The sequence below is a fragment of the Gobius niger genome, assembly GCF_951799975.1.
Source record: "Gobius niger genome assembly, chromosome: 4".
Classification (NCBI taxonomy): Eukaryota; Metazoa; Chordata; class Actinopteri; order Gobiiformes; family Gobiidae; genus Gobius; species Gobius niger.
Window position 1 is genome coordinate 8,436,670 of NC_136855.1, and position 16,449 is coordinate 8,453,118.

Consider the following 16,449-nt stretch of genomic DNA (forward strand, 5'->3'; position numbering starts at 1 on the left):
GCACGGGTGAAGACCAGACAGGTCCTAAAGAACTCGTCAAAGCTAAGGTAAGAACATATCTGAGTATGTAAAAACGGTGGCCTATTCCTTTAATATTTCATAAACGTGACAATGTCCCTAGATACATTTTTAAATCAAATATAGGTTTAAAAACTGAAAAGTTTGTACATCACTGCAGCTCAAACACAAAGTCCAGTTAATGCAGGTACAACACACCAAAAAGAAACACACACTTATTAACTGGATTGGAAAAGTGAGGTGGGTGCAGCCCAGCTTAATAAAGAATAACAGCTCCTAGAACCTATATTTTACAAGGCGCTTTCTCCCTCATTTGGCATTTACTTCATTGCCCAAAAGCATTAAATCTACACAGAACGTGGCTAATATTTTCCACTACAGGAGGTACATTCAGTAGTAGGCGTGGTTTTCCCTCTCGCATTCCTCAGAAGCCTGGCATCGCCAAAGCAAATAAACCTGCCATAGTTTCTGCTCGAGTGTCTTTTGCCTCGGGAGAAAAAGTCTTTATCCCTCATTTCCTTTCTTTGGCTCAAACGCTCGGATCAGGGACGAGGTAAAGATGAGGCGGCTCTCGGAGGAAAACAGACGGAGGAAATTGTCCTGGATTGGCCCAAATGCTGCATGTGCAAACCTACAGTAATGTGTTTCTCATTTATTACCACAATTATCACAATTTATTACGTTCATTTTACAAGTGCCCCTAACAGTTCCGGTGATGGCTTCGAAGGGATTTTAAAATGCAGAGAATACTTCAGTGTTCCATTGAAATATGCAACAAAATCCAGGAAACAGAGCGTTACTCAAACCTGCATGACTGACATACAACATAACATCATGAAGATCCACAACCCTCTGACTTGACAAAGAAAGCAACCAGGCTGCACCCACCAAAAGAGGAAAAAGTCCCCCCAAAAAGTCCATGAGGAGATACCTGTAAGTAAGGGGGGTACGTATAGGGCTGGGGCAGTGGGCTGAAGCCAGTGGGGCCATAGGGCATGAGAGTGACCGTCTGCTGGGACAGGGAGCTCTGGATGATGTACGGGTCGTAGCAATAGTGCTACAGGGAGCGGCGAGTTACACAGAGGGGAACAACAGTTAAAGGAACAAGCACAAATCATATTAGTGCATTAAAGAGGCGTTAGTTTTGCACACAAAGAGACAACACAAGAATCGAGCAAATGTGCACAGATTTTAAAGCAATTTCACGATGTGCATCTCGTTTTTACAGACAAGTTTAGCACAAAATAACTCAGCAAATAAACCAAATCTTAAATGTAAATACTGGACTAGAGGAAACGTCCGTGTTCTTTGAGGAGTTTTTCGAAACAACTACAAGTTATTCATGCTAATTGTTCAACATCTATTTTTTTTATGGTGAACACAGAAGCTTCCTCCAGTGAAGTATTTGCTCCTGTTTTCAACATGACGCTAGTGAAAGTAAAAATACTTCTTGATGCCGTACGGAAACCCTGTAATCTCTGTGTTAAAACAACAGTGGATATTTGCCCTGGAAGGCTTTCTAAAGGTCCACTTATTGTAAAACGCAGCTCTTACCAGCGTCATGACCCCCATGCGGTCCATCTCGCGGTGCGGGCTGCGGGACACCATTCTGGGGGTGGAGGAGCCGGAGCCCGGGGGAGAGCCGCCCAAAGACGACCCGGGACAGAGAGAGGGCGGCAGGGAGCTCATGGACCTGAAGCGGGCGCCAAGAGACTCCCCACTGCCCACTCTGCACTCGATCTCCTCGGCACGGATCGCTGTGCTCTCCTTCTCCTCCTGGATCATCCTGAGAGGAGCGGGACGGGGGAGAAAGTGTTTGAAATATGTGATGGTAAACTCTGATTTATTTATATATTTAGTCTTTCAGTGACTTCCACACATTTGTCAAAGGTATGTTATCTTAAACAGGACCAGATGCTACACATAAGATCCACTTTTGTGTTAACGGTAAATACATCCTAAAAACAGCATGTGTGGGATGGAACGTTTGGGAATGTTTTGATTAAGAATGGGGAATTCACACAAACGTCTAAATCAGGAAACAGCTGCTGCTAATAAACTCTAACACGGGTTTTACAATAAGTGTTCATGGGTAACAGCAAGAGAGAGTGCAACAAGCGGCACTTTCCTCCAGGAGAAAAACACTGAAACCATGATGTAGATTTATATAGAAAAACATTTTGCTTTAACGCACTGTTGGCAGTGGTTCATATATTCTTTAAAGAGGAACAATTGAGGGTTTTCAAACTCAGATCCTTAAACATTAAATCCTCTGGGTCCATTACAGCTGTGAAATTGAATCAAAATCATGATTTGAATGGATCTCAATTAGGACAAGACTGCAATTATTATAGGAGACACATCATTGACTTTTTTGAGCAATAAACCATGTTACAACGTTGTTCCGTTGTAGTATTTCACAACATTTGCGCAGTTTTGAGTAATCCTTGGGTTAATACTGACTTCTTTCTGCTTCTACAGTGTCAGCACTTTGTTCTGTGCTTCCTGGATTGTTAAAACATGAAGAAAATCTGTATTTTTAGAATAATCCACGATTATATTGTTCTGCTCAAAGTGTGTTTATCAGGCCATGCTGAAGTTGTAAACCATGCTGTAAATCGAAATACGTTATTCCCTGAGCTGCCAGCAGGAGGCGCCCCAGTCAAAGTCTTCACCGGCTCTTTCACAATTTAATTTTTACAAAAATTATTTTAAATAGTAAAACATAAAATATAAATGCTGAGGAACCAAAATATTTTTTTAAAGTCTATATTTAAGCCTCATATGCATGATGCGTCTAATACTAATCAATAAAAATAATATTGTTTCCATCTTGTTATGGTTAAAACCTTAAATACAACGTTAGACTCGCAGAAGCATCAGTCTTCTCTCAAATGTTAATGAATGAATCCTGGACGTGAATCTCGGTTTTAAAATATAAATTCAAACTAATGGCAACAGCAACACCTGCTGCGCAGCCTTAGTGCCCATTCCCACATATCGTGAGATGCTGTTGAACGTCTCTGCTCATTTTGCTGGATTATGATACTTTTGCGACACGTTAAATGTACAGGGTGCGTACAGCCTCTCCTCCTGCGGTACCTGATCTCGTTGTTGATGGCGTCCAGCTGCTCCTGCAGCATGAGCGCGAGTGTCTGGGCGTCGGCCTGCCCGCCCGGCGACAGCAGGTCCACGGAGCTGAAGATGGTCTCTCGGTCCTCCTCCAAATCCGACGCGTCCATGTCGCTCTCAAACGCCTGCGCCACGTTGGCTAGCACGTTAGCCTGCTGCATGCGCTCCCACTCCTGCTCATTCAGCGTCTGCACCTGAGGAAACAACAGAGAATCAGAAAACAACGTAGGAATCATGTTAACAAAGGTTTCTTTCAAGAGATATTAGAAAAGTCAACCAAATGGTGTTAAAAGAACAGCAAAGCAAGCAAGAGTTTTATGTTAAGTGCCATAACTTACATGTCGCTGGAGTCCACAGAGGAAGCAGAGAGGGAGAAATGAGAAGAAATGAAGAGATTTTATTTATCAGTTTGCTACTACACATCACCACATGAATGAACTAAACTGCAGATTATAAGTAAATAAAGAGGTCTTGTCTGAGCTTGTACGAGATCGTAAGTGACGCAGAAACAAATTGTGGGTTGCAGAAAATGTGGCACCAACGTTTAGTTTTTGAAAATTGGATAATGGTTTTAATTTACTAAATAGTAAAGTAGAAAGCTGTCATTCTGGGAGTCTATAGTAATGAATAAATGCTACACTTATGATTGGTGACAAAGAAATCCGAAACAGATTGGGAAAAACAACTTTCTCCAACTAAACAAGAAAAGGAAATGATATAGTTCAGGAAAAGGTACAAAAAAAAGCTACATTGAGGCTGAATAGGTAGAAAATTAAATGTAGCTTTGGGCAGAGCGGTGCTTACTTTGGACGGCTCGTCTCGGAGCGCCGCCACTCGTCCTTTCTGGGGTCGCCGCAGAACAAGAGCGCTGTTGTAATGGTCCGAGTTTGTGTCCATCATCGAGGAGGCCGACACCGGATACCTGAAGTCTGGAGTGGAGCTCATCTGAGGACGCCTGAGGAACACACCACGTGAACATTTAATGTAGACAGTCTCTGCAGTGACTCGCTGATCAAATAGAACTGCAGAAATTGGACATGGATGACAACACACTATTTACAAGGTTCATACGGGTTAATAAGTCAAATCTATGCTTTTTAACGTCCAAATGCTTTTTATAATCTCAAACGCATCTTTATCACTATTTCTTTGTTGGTTAGAAAATGCAATATTGATCTTAAACAGCTAAAACAAAATATTGAGTAGTTTCACTTCCTGATCCTGCATGCAAGCTCCCATAATCCCTCCCACTATAGTCTTAAGGCTAAGCAGGAGATCGGGGGGAGCTTTTTGGGAGGTGCTGCTGCACTGCTAAGAGTGACTATTGCGGAAGATTCGAAGATTACTCAAAGTTGCAAGAGTACTTGAAAAACAGCTCCAGGTCTGTTCTAGATGAGAGACCAACATTGTACCTTGATAAAAAAAAAGCTCTAACAAGTCGAGTTCAAGGTGACTAGACTCACCCGTGCAACAGTGAGTTACTCCTGCTTCTGTCCTGCTCACTCTCGGCCCTCATGGTTTCGATCTGTATTAGCAGCTGCTCCTGAAAGTCGACATATTAAAATGTCAATAAAAACAACAAAAAAACAATCTATGACTTCCAGTAAACGCTTTGTTATTAAGACCTTTTCGTGATGCGACTCCTCGATCAACTTCTTCGTGTGGTCCAACTCGCGTATGAGGGAGTTCTGTGGAAAGATGGCAGATCGTTTTTTATTTGATTATACCAGACTCACTCCCGAGGCCGTTGAGCTGCACATCACTGTGTGTGCATTACGCACCTTCTCCTCCAGCGCAGACATCCGCTCCTTCAGGTGGAGCTGCAGCCTCTCGTTGGACTCGGACAGAAGTTTGTCCACAGTTTCCGACAGGCGCTTGTTGTGCTCCTCGTTCATCTTTTCTCTCTGTCTCGCCTAAAAAACAGAATCAGGAAGTGTGCTATGGTGAAACTATGAAGTGGATAAGGCATGAACTAAAGACAGGAATCAACTTTTAACTGGACTAAGGCTGCTCTATGTCAAGTGTTACTGACAAAACAATGGATAAACGTACACTGCAATTCTGTGAAAATAATCGCCAAATCATTGTTATTGCAGTACGGCATTGAAAAATAAGATTAGGTACAACTGGCATCAAAAGAAGGTTTACGGAATGTTTTTGTTTTGATGCCGACTTTGTTCAGCTCAAATTAATGATTTTTCCCCCCAATTTTCTTTTTGAACGTTTGCTCCATTTCCCCCAAATTCCTTCTACACATTTTTTCGCCCAATTGCCAATTTCTTTTACTACTAATACGTTCCCCACCCCCCACTATTTTCCCCTTTTTTTTTTTTTTTTGCCACAATTTCTCCCATTTTCGCCACATTTCTAGACACTGCAGATGAACCCGATGATGTAGATGTGCAAATCTTGTGTCTATTGTTCTGTTTTTAAGTTTTAGATGACAAATATTTTAGTATAAGTATCGGAAAAAGTATCGCTCAGGTATCGGTATCGCAAACCAAGTATCTTTAAAGTACTGGTATCGGTACACAGCTCTAGTTCTTACAACATTGAATATCAGTTTTATTTCTCAGATGATCCAGCCCTAATAATAACTACTCAATTGAAATTGTTTAAAGGTATTAATTTACGATCCTTTTTAAGTGTAGTATTTCATTGAGTGTATTTGAGACTAAAAAGCCTCTCACCCTGAGCAGTTCTTGGTTCTTCTCCTCCAGTTGGCTCTCGAGCTGTCGTAACCGCTCCTCCACATTACCGTGACGTTCTTCAGCCTGAGAAAAACATTACAATCATGTCTTTAAGATTGTTTTAAATCAACAAAGTAATTGTGCAGGTTAAGTAAACAAACACACGCGAATGCTTTCAGGATCATGTTACAGTCGAGCAGTAGGAGGGCGGGGCTTAAGCTAATTGAACTGTAAGCACTTCCTGTTTATGTTAGGTGCTAAACAAACATGAGGGCTGAGCTTCTTCTGATCCAAATACAACAGAACAGGAAGTGAGCAAAGCGCCGTGTCTACTGTCCAGCCCTTATTAGGAGAGAGACTATAAACTGTACAAATGAAAGGTTTTGACACATGGGAGAGTATCTTACATTCAGATTTCTAACTATAAAAGTGATCGTACAATAATATCTAGGCTTAAACCGTTTTGAAATCAGTCTGTGTTAGCGCCTCTTAACTGATTTCCAAAGTCGAGTTCAGCGTGAGGAGTTCAGCACAAATGCAAATAAGGAATAAACTCCCTGCGGCATTTCCAAGACAAAACCCAAGCTATAAATGGGTAAAAGACACAAGGCCAGTGTCTAAAAATAGACTCCAGTGAGAGTTACACTCGTCACATAAACAAAGGTTTCCTCGTAGCTTCCTGTGGACTGTCTGCAGTTGTAGGTATGAACGAGGGTCCCACAAGGCCGAGCTCAGCCCCTGCAGACTGTAGCAATAACACCCTCTGACTTTCACCACGTTTCCTCCCAGGAGGAACGATCCTAAAGTGAGACCATTGTTTCTTCTAGAGCCACAAGGGTTTGGCTAAAAACAAAACTCAAAACTTTACACACCTTTGTGAACAACAAGTTTGAAGCAAATCTGAAACGGTTCAGCAGACATTTGACAAGGAAAGGTAATAAATGCAAAAAGGTGTTTGAAATGTAGAATTATGTGTTAAATGTCGCAAATATAACACCTCGAGTAAAACTTAAAACTTTAACCAAAATCAAATTAATTATTTTTCATTCAAACAATAAAATAATTAGACTTTTGGCACATTTGTTTCTTAATATTTTATAATATTAGATTGAACGTCCTGGTTGGTTGATACCTTTGTGAGCGCGGCCACTCGCTGGGCCAGCTCCGCCTCCACCTCGGGGAGAGTCTCTGCTTTTCGAATGGTCTGCTGAAGCTTCTGCTCTGCCAACTCCAGCTTCTCCTGAAGCTGACGATTTCGCTCCTCTGTCTGTAATGTAAAACAAAAGTTCTCCTTTTATCTTATGTAAATGATTTTAGAATATTTACGGACAGTATTTTTTCACATCAGGTTTTCTTTCTGCAATGTTGGCATTTATCTGGTGCACAATTCTCTCATTGTTTAAGTTTAAAGTTTTTAGTTCAGAGGTGTCCAAAGTATGGCTTTTGGTGGCCCTTATGCTTATGAAGTTTGCATACGGCAAGATTAATAAATCTACACAATTAAAACCTCGAAAACAAACACTTTACTGTGAGGCAGAACTGGCGTAAGGCTCCAAGACTAAGAAAAGGTTTGGGGCGAGGCTGGAACTTTTTGGGGGCTTAAAGGAACAGGCCACCATTTTTCCATATTGAGATAAGTTCTTGCTTGAGCTTAGACGAGTTGATACGTACCTGTCTGGTCTTTGCGCGTGCCCTCAGTCACGCAAAACAACCAAAGATGTTGTTAGCATTTGGCATCTCCAAAGGTATTCCTATAGCTCCAAACGGGGGTGAATTTGGAAGCGACCAAGCTCTTCCACGGGCACAAAGACCAGACAGGTACGTATCAACTCGCCTAAGCTCAGGTAAGAACATATCTCAGTATGGAAAAACAGTGGTGTTGCCATCCCATTTTCTTTTTCTTGTACTTAAGCGCTTTCTTTTTTATTATTCATGTCTGGTAATAGTTCACTGTAAATATCAATGTATTTATTCATATTTTATATGAATAGATTTTAATTTCTGATTGAACCAGAAGCGCTGTAGCATGTGACTTGCTGAAGCTAGTTTGATAAGCTCGGCCCATAGCCTCACAGAGTAGACGCTGTGGCGCAGTAGTCGGGCCGTGGCCAAAGCCGTTGTACACCTGTGGGACGTGTAAGTGTCTTTTTCTGTTTCTGTATACCCGTAGAACTTAATCCCTTTTATTGTTTGTTCTGTCATAGGTCAACCTGTGTTGATATATGTTTGAGTTCAAAATAAACTTTAAAAAGACATTTCATTCTCCCTGGTCATACCGAAGGGGCAACAGAGGCCTGTTCCTTTAAGGAATATTGTTAGTCCATGAAAGTAGAAATTCAGACACTCCTTTCCGGGTATTTTTGCAGCAGTCCGCGTGTTACCTGTCTGAAGAGCGAGTCCTTGTTGGCCACTTCGTTCTCCAGTTTGTCGTTGAGGTCGTGGACTGAAGTGGCTTCTCTCTGAGCCGCCAGATAACGCTTCTCCAGAGTCGTGATCCGCTCCTCCATGTCGTCCTTCTGGGCCATCGACTGCGAACAGATCGGGAACATTTATTATTATATATTTTAACAGCAGATATTGCAGATTCTAAAGAGAAAGGCTACTCAATACAAATATGAAAATGTCTAAAATGATGAGAATAAGAAATGTTTTGCTCCCCGGGTAACTTTCAATGGGGCTGTATCAAAAACCTTTTTAATGCCAACCACATTCATTTTCTGACAGTACCTCTCTCAGGTCTCTCTGCAGCCTGGTGTTCACGTCCTCTGACTTGATGAGGTCTTTTCTTGCCGTGTCCAGGTCCTCCTCCAGCTCATTGATGCGGGACACCATGGCAGCCATCCGCTCCTTCATCTGACCCAGGTCTGCTGTCTGCCGCTCCACCACGTCCTGCAGCTCGCCCACTTTGCCGATGACAGGGGGCGCCATGTCCTCCTCCTGGCTGAGGGAGCCATCTGACGCCCGCTGTGGAAGGAACAGAGTTTAATAATGAAGATCTACAAAAAATGTGACTGCTACCGTAATGACCAGAAAAATCACACACACAAAATTTTCATTGGTTGGTTTTTGTGTAACTCCGAGAGACCAAATTAAAAGTATGAAAACTTTAGTCTAGAGCCCTGTAATATTTGAATATATTTTCAGAATAGACACATTTTCTGTCTTGCCAAGTTTATCTGAATATCATACAATATAGTTCAGGCCTAACTTGGCCCACTTTCATTTATAGTTCGGTTCATGGGAGTAAATTAGGCGCTAAACCATGACTGAAGCTGCGCAATATATCGCCGTACGATTATCACAAAAAGCTACAATATATATCGCACAATCACTGAGGTCTGACAGAGATTTACACATTTTAAAGCGATTCACTGTTGACTGGTTTAGATAAATATCGCAAAAAGATCGCAATATTCAAGATGGCTATCTAATATTGCATTTGTCATATTGAACAGCCCTAATCATGACTTAAACAAAATACAAAATTCCATTTGACACTGGAGCTATTTTGAAGTGCTCTATCTGTAACGTACATTTCCGTTGGTGCTGGGGATGCTCTCCGAGTTGTGGTTGACTTCGCTGGTTCCATCGGCCTGACCGCGCTTTATGTTGTTCTGCTCCCTGAGGAAAGACAGCTGAAAAAACAAAAAACACATTTAATAATTTGATTCACTACATAATAATCTCACACTGATCAGAATCTTACAAAGACAACCTAATATACTGTAGACCGTTGTGGAAACTGGAAGTCTAAATGTTTTACAAATTTTACAAAATATGCAAAATTTTGTAAAGTCCCTCTTTTCCCGGATCTCAGCAACTAATCAGAGTCTAGGATCCTCCCGTGTCGCCCAAGTGACATCACCAACAGCTGTTCTTCTTCTTTAAAGTTATTGGTGGAGTGCAGGCCAAACAAAAGCACATGCCAACAACAACGAAGTGTCCAAACAAAGACATTTAAGGAGAAAAAAAAATCCAAATGAGCCATCAGATTTCCCTTTAGTGTTATTTTATCTCAACAGCTATTTCATAAAACTACAGTAGTAAATTAGCCATGTGGCTTAAGTTTCTACTAAATGAAAACAAAAGCACAAACTGCCTTCATTTAGTCCGTTTACTGAGGCGGCTCTTTAACACACTGACATGTGACTAAGCTGTGGTGACGACAACAGGTATTGATTTATTGTTCCAAAAGTTTGTTTGATGAAACAGAATGACAGTTTTGGCACTTTTGCAAGCATTTTATTTGACATAGTTTAAAATTAAAACTATCATCATAATTAAAAATAACTACCAAAAAAATCACTCCAGCATGCAGAAAGTAGGTCAGCCCGGTGTCCGAAGAAAATGCCTTGGATTATTGCCTTTTTTTGTCTGACAGAGGAAGTTATCGATCATTTAACAGCTCGAGCTAAAGGCAAGCAGCTAACGTTAGCATTTTTTCACCGTAGCCGTTTATATTCAAGTCGTTTTTTCATGAGAAATACGCAACACACGATCGAAACAGCGGATTTCATTCAGTCGTGTTGTCTAGTTCAAAGACCTGTCGCTGTCAGGCCTTCTTCTCCGACTCTCGCAGTGCACCGTGGTTTATATTGACCCGTTTAGTGACCATCGCTGCTCACTACTTTTCAGAATGCATTGTGGAAAAATTTTGAGAGCACTAATTTTTTCATTCTGGACATTCGGACACCCCTACAAAATGGCGTGACCACTATATAGTGCACTATATAGGGAGTAGTGTGGATATTTGGACACAGCCTAAGAAGGCCTTTCTGGTTAAAGGGGGGAGGAGCTTGATTGTTTACTTTGAATTTTCACTCTATCTCTCCTCACTTTGCAAACTTACACACAATTACTTTAAATTCAACTACATAATTCAATCAAATCTAAATCATTGCCTTCAGACCGAAATCCAAGTGAAGCTTTATTCTATGTGGATGTATGATGTGGTTGGAGGCTGTGTCTGATGAACAAAAGGTGCAGAGCGGGAAACTAGGCCACATCTCGTCTGTCCCCTGGGTCAGTCAGTCAGTCAGTCAGTCAGTCAGTCAGTCAGTCACTCACTCAGTCAGTCAGTCAGTCAGTCAGTCAGTCAGTCAGTCGTCACAGCTGCAGAATGGGGCGCACCATTCACCAGCGAACAAGTCAATCATTCAGTCATGTCGTGTTCGTAATATTCCTTATTATAATCGGCCGGTTCAGGTTTGTTTGGTCAACGAGTTTCCAGCCATGTTTATTTTGGCAATGTAAATAAATCAAGGACTGCAACAACTAATCGTGACAAATAATAATTTACAAATTACAGATCAGTTCATATTCTCAAACTTGATACACTAATATTTCGTATCAAACAAGTTTCATTTGCCGGTAGTGTAATGAAACTTGTATTGTTCTCCTTTTTTGTCAAGTACATTTGTGAAAAGACACTGTGCATCAAATCATGACTGTTTTTTTTCCCTTCAAGAACAAGCAGCGAGTTGTTGTTAGCATAATTGTGACAAGGACCATGAAAAGTGACTGTGAAAGTTGTACAATGTGCTTGTAAAACTGTTGACTGCTGAAATATTTAGTACAGTATCGCACATCTTTCAATTAAATATTCACAAAACCGTTCAGCCCTTAATTGTTAATATGCAAACCTTGTATTTGAAAAGAGGCCACATGGTCTCCGCTGTCCCCGGAGAGCGTCACTGTCAGCCGTTACAGCTGCAGAAATGTGGCGCTCGGTTTAGCAATACAACAGTAAATCTTTTGGTTTTGTGGGAGTCTTCGGCACATGGTTTGCATTAGACTGCGGTGTTTGTCATACTGGATGGTGTGTGAAGAGATAAGGGTAAAAGGGAGACAAGATAAGGGCATACCAAGCGTGTGTTTATGTTTTCTGCTGCCCTTTGACACTCGAGACAAATGTACTCGCAACTTGTCCTTGCTGGGATCATGCTGCCTCATGTACCTGAACAATCCCAAAGCTTTAGCTAACAGCAGGGGGTTGACAGGCTGCTCCAAATTAGAGGCTGTAGCTGCAATAACTGTCACAGGAAGCACCTTAAGGTGAGAAACTCCAGGTGAATAGGGAAAACATATTTAGAGATATCAATTTGAAACTTTCACTGTAGGTTACTGACCAAAATGAGGCACAAAAATGTCCAAATTCGCTCACATTTTCAGCGATAAATAATAGATCACTCCAGGTTTAAATTTGTATTGTATTGTATTGTATTGTATTGTATTGTATACTGCATCTTGTTTATTTGCGGTGGTTCATAAATCAGGCAAGGAATTAAATGCCTTGAAAATAGCCCACAGACCTGGATAATTTGGAGTGTGTAGAAGCTCCTAAAGTGGACAGGAGTGCAAAGAAAACTAACATCTGCCCTTGCATATGTATTTCTGCCGACTTTAGCTGCGGCTGTCTCCCAGAGAGGAAATGACTTTATTTGGATTACAGCGTCATCTCCTTTTGTGCTATATTCATGAATAAATATGTGAGAGACGGGGGAGCACCACACTGTTAGGTATTTCCTGGAAAAGTCTGAATCGCCACAAAGGGTGAGTTTGGCCTTTATTTTTTTTACTCCGACAAGAAAAACTAAGACTAAACTCAACCATGACCTGCCGTGTCTCGCCTTAATGGCGATGAAACACATACAGTATTGAGCAACCCCCAAAATAAATAAAATAAACCGCACATATTGCATGTTTGACAGTGTGCACTTCTGCCAATGTGACATATGACCCATGTAAATAATTTCTTACCTCTTTGTGTGAGATGGTAAGTTGCTCTTCTAAGACGCTACACCGTTCCAAGGCGACGCGTAGTCTCTCCCTTACCTGAGAAAAAACAATGTAAAGTGTGAACTAAAGACATATTAAAACAAAATAGCTGTTGGGAAAAAGGCAGGGGAAATTGCCTTTTCATAGATAAGGTAAACGGACTAACTCTAGAGATTTTTCTAGAGAATTTTGGGAAATTGACATTACACAAAAACATCCGTCAGCAACAAAGGCTGTAGAGCAGACGAACCGGGATGGAAGAGTGGTTGGACTAATTTTATAATATTTTTGTGGATATTTTAAAAAGGCACAGGAAACAAGCTGCTGCCCACGTATAGAGAAAGCGACGCCATCACGTTCTCCCGTAAGGAAGAATGGGTTCGTTGTCATTAGAAACAGTCAACATGATTAGTTTGCCCCTCATGTAATGATGCTTTTATTAATATTATGCAGAAAGTTAGATTGTCAAACTAGACAGACAATGTCCAGCAGCTGCCAATACCGAGGGCCAGTACAATACAAACGCAAAGTGATCAAACACTACGCTGCTTGAATCGGCAAAAGTTCTACTTCCACTCTAAAGACTAAATGAAGGAATCAAAGAAATGACAGTAATACTTTCTCTGTGGGAAATGCTTAAGAAGAAATACAGGATAGTATCGAATAGGGATGCACCGATACGAGTACGAGTACGTTGATTTGACGAATACCGATACAAGTACACGGCATTTTCTACAACGTACTTTTGAAAGTGTAAAGTCGGTTTATAAACAGACTTTTGTACAGCAGATTGGATAAATCACATACACTTTTATTTATTTTCATTCAATGTAATTTATTTTTTGCCCCTTTAAGCTTTTGTATTCACTGTACATAAGATACCACTATTTACTATTTCATTTCTCTGCACATTTCTGGTCTATTTTGCTCACCCTGAGTGTTTGAGCTGATGGAACAAGTGAATTTCTCCACTGTGAGATCAATAAAGGCTTATTGTTTCTTATTATCATTGTTTTCATCACTGTTAAATGGAGATGGTTAAGTTCTCAGTGAACGACAGAACAGCCCGTGTCCAAAAGTTACTCAATGCCTGTGCTGTATTCATTTACTGTTAATTCAATAATAGTATTGAGATCATTACTTATTACTACTACTAATTGGCCACTTTTAGCATTAGCCGGCTTACTACAACTCCATGTGGATTTGCCTGTGTTTGCATGTAGCAATTTAGCCAGTAGCCAACAGCATTTTTATTATTTTCACCGCAGTAAAGTTTTGCTCAATATGGACATGCTATATCTCTTTATTTCACATTTTCTGAGTACTTTTTAGTTGCTGGATTAGTTTTTCAGATGCATTAAGCCCATAAAGCGACTTGTAAACACTGCAGACCCAGCGCTTTAGCTCTGGTTAAATCCAGCACAGACTCTGATTTAGGGAGTGTAGTCTGTAATAAAGTCAGCTCTCTGTGGAATATTGTATTTCAACTGAAGAATTCTCTAGTTTGTTGCTCTATTAGAGAAAATAAATGTGCGGTACCTTCTCGTCGAGGGCTTTGTGATGTTCGAACAGAGACTTGAGGGCCTTGAGCACCTCCACTTCACTGGACACTCCGGCTGGACTCTGAGCCTGACGCTTCACCACAGTCATCCGCAGACTGCGCTCGTGACGGGACACCAGGCACTCCAGGTGCTCCAGCAGCAGCTACAGGCACAACAGAGGATTGAACCATATTGTTATGGTTAACAATATCGCTTCTCAAAATGTACAAGATCTTTGAGCATAGAATGAAGCATGTTGTCTTAAGGCAAGAAACTGCAGGTGAAGAGGAACTGAAGGTAATTTTAGAGATAGCAATTTGAAACTTGCTGTAGATTAATGACATAAATATGATCGCAAGTTTTATGTTTTCATATTTTATCCATAAAAAAATGCCAATAGTTTTGACAACAAACTAATATATATTCATTTGTTTGTTTGTTGACATATTATAGCATTTACAATTTGTTCAGAGGGGAGTTTTGGATATATACAGTAGTTTAGTTTAATTAGTGCAAATGCGCGAATCCCCTAATTGTGGCAACTACATCAAGCCGGTATGAAGTAGTTTTGCTGTTCTTTACTGACCCGTGTGTTGTTTCTTTCTGCCTTCAGCTCCGCGATCTCCTCCTCTTTCTCCAGAAGATGCTCTCGACACACGTTTAACTCTTTTGTGAGGGCAGCGAACTCCTGAAATCACAGAAAACAATACGAGACCCATGAATGAAAAGACATACAAAAATATACATGATTTAATGACTATGTTTACATTTGCTGAACACCTTTTCCATAAATAGAAGCAGCATTTACGACAAATTTCTTCCATTCATAAAATTTGTATTGATATGACTTTGTAAAGTGTAAATAAAAACAAAAACAGCTTTGACATTTTACCCATAACCAGGCAGTTCTACATCTGCCTGAACATCTATTAATACTCTTCCACAGATGCCGCCGCAGACACATGCCCGAGCACTCTCATTTTTTGCGTTATGAAATGCTTGGCTGGCTGCAAAGAATGTGCCATGCGGATCTATTGCCCTGTAGCTAATGCACTCTGAGCACGGAGGCCTCCCTGGTGCTTCTTGGCTTTCAGAGAAACGGCAGCAGCAGCGGTGGCAGTGATGGTGTGGTCACTGACTCACGCTGGGGGGGGGTCGAACGAGAGGCTCGTCATTCTCTTTGAGTTACAACTGAGGCTTGAAAAGAATGATATGCAATAACGGCAGAATAAAGCATTTTGTCTGTGCTTTAATTGGACTGAACTGTGGCTTAGTGCAGCGGTTCTCAACTCGGGGGTCAGGAACCTAAAGTGGATTGCAAGAGGTGGGTCCTGTAGGTACTTTTGACAAACTGTTTTGGTAATCAACAGACTTAGGATCAAAGGCCAAACTGAGGAAATGCTGAAACCCTGGCCTATTACGAAAGTCACGACTTATCGTTCAACAAAATAATTTTAAAAATAATTTTTCCTTATTCTTTATCCTATTGTTGTTAGCTATACATGGACGTACATTGTGTTTCATTGAGTTTCATGTTCACTGGAACTCGTGTTCTAAAAGATTTGTTAAAGGGGTTAGATGCATGTTGGCCATTTTATACTCACTACTGCCACCTCAGGTCATACGTGTAACTGCAGGTTCTATATTAAGCTCGTGCATGACGGCAATTCAGACCCGAAGTAACACCTTTTTGAGTGACAGTGCAGGATTTTAGAGGCAGTTGTGGTGAATAGATCTGGGCTCATTCTACACCTTACGACATTGCTGGAACATGTAGGGGGAGGATAATACATCATTTTAACACTCTGTTACACTCAGTATAGTACCTTTAATATGTACTTTTAGAACAAAATCTGTAATATCATTCATCGCGATATTTTCCAGCCTCAATATAATGTTCAATTCTTTTTTTCATCGTAACAGGCCTTGTTAAACATTTTACATGGTTAAATATAGGTCAAATTTATAAAAAAGAAAGAAAGGAGGTTGTGGTTCCAAAAGTTCTCGTCTGGTGGGTCGGGAACCAAAAGTGGGTCGCACGACTTGCGCCTAAATTCACTGTTGATCAATTTTTATTTTTGTTAAAAAAAAAAAAAAGAGATAAGAGACAGTGATCTATAAAATATGTAGAAAACAACATGTTGATAAATATGTGAAGATGATCGTTGAACACTAACAGGAGAACCATGTAAATAGTCAAATACACAATGATCAGCAATATAATACAAGTTTAGATTGTTGTGACTTTTGCCTTGCAGTGACAAGCACCGACTACAATGGCTTGGCTGCTG

At 40.7% G+C, this 16,449-nt stretch overlaps 2 protein-coding genes across 6 annotated transcripts in view; one reads left to right on the forward strand and one right to left on the reverse strand.

The window, feature by feature from the left end:
• LOC306961962 (tetraspanin-18B-like) overlaps positions 1-16,449 on the forward strand; it is an 87,912-nt gene that overhangs the window by 52,262 nt on the left and 19,201 nt on the right. The window lies entirely within an intron of this gene.
• Positions 1-16,449, reverse strand: part of ppfia1 (PTPRF interacting protein alpha 1) — a 41,122-nt gene that overhangs the window by 14,495 nt on the left and 10,178 nt on the right. For all 5 annotated transcript variants that reach the window (XM_079554890.1, XM_079554889.1, XM_079554888.1 and 2 more), the window contains exons 3-16: positions 14,745-14,846; positions 14,157-14,321; positions 12,600-12,674; positions 9,374-9,475; positions 8,568-8,804; positions 8,222-8,368; positions 6,973-7,107; positions 5,841-5,924; positions 4,932-5,063; positions 4,776-4,838; positions 4,614-4,693; positions 3,955-4,105; positions 3,121-3,344; positions 1,573-1,804 (exon numbers count right to left, since the gene is read on the reverse strand). In XM_079554890.1, the coding sequence (XP_079411016.1) occupies positions 1,573-1,804; positions 3,121-3,344; positions 3,955-4,105; positions 4,614-4,693; positions 4,776-4,838; positions 4,932-5,063; positions 5,841-5,924; positions 6,973-7,107; positions 8,222-8,368; positions 8,568-8,804; positions 9,374-9,475; positions 12,600-12,674; positions 14,157-14,321; positions 14,745-14,846 (1,929 nt within the window). The remainder of the gene's footprint in view (positions 1-1,572; positions 1,805-3,120; positions 3,345-3,954; positions 4,106-4,613; positions 4,694-4,775; positions 4,839-4,931; positions 5,064-5,840; positions 5,925-6,972; positions 7,108-8,221; positions 8,369-8,567; positions 8,805-9,373; positions 9,476-12,599; positions 12,675-14,156; positions 14,322-14,744; positions 14,847-16,449) is intronic.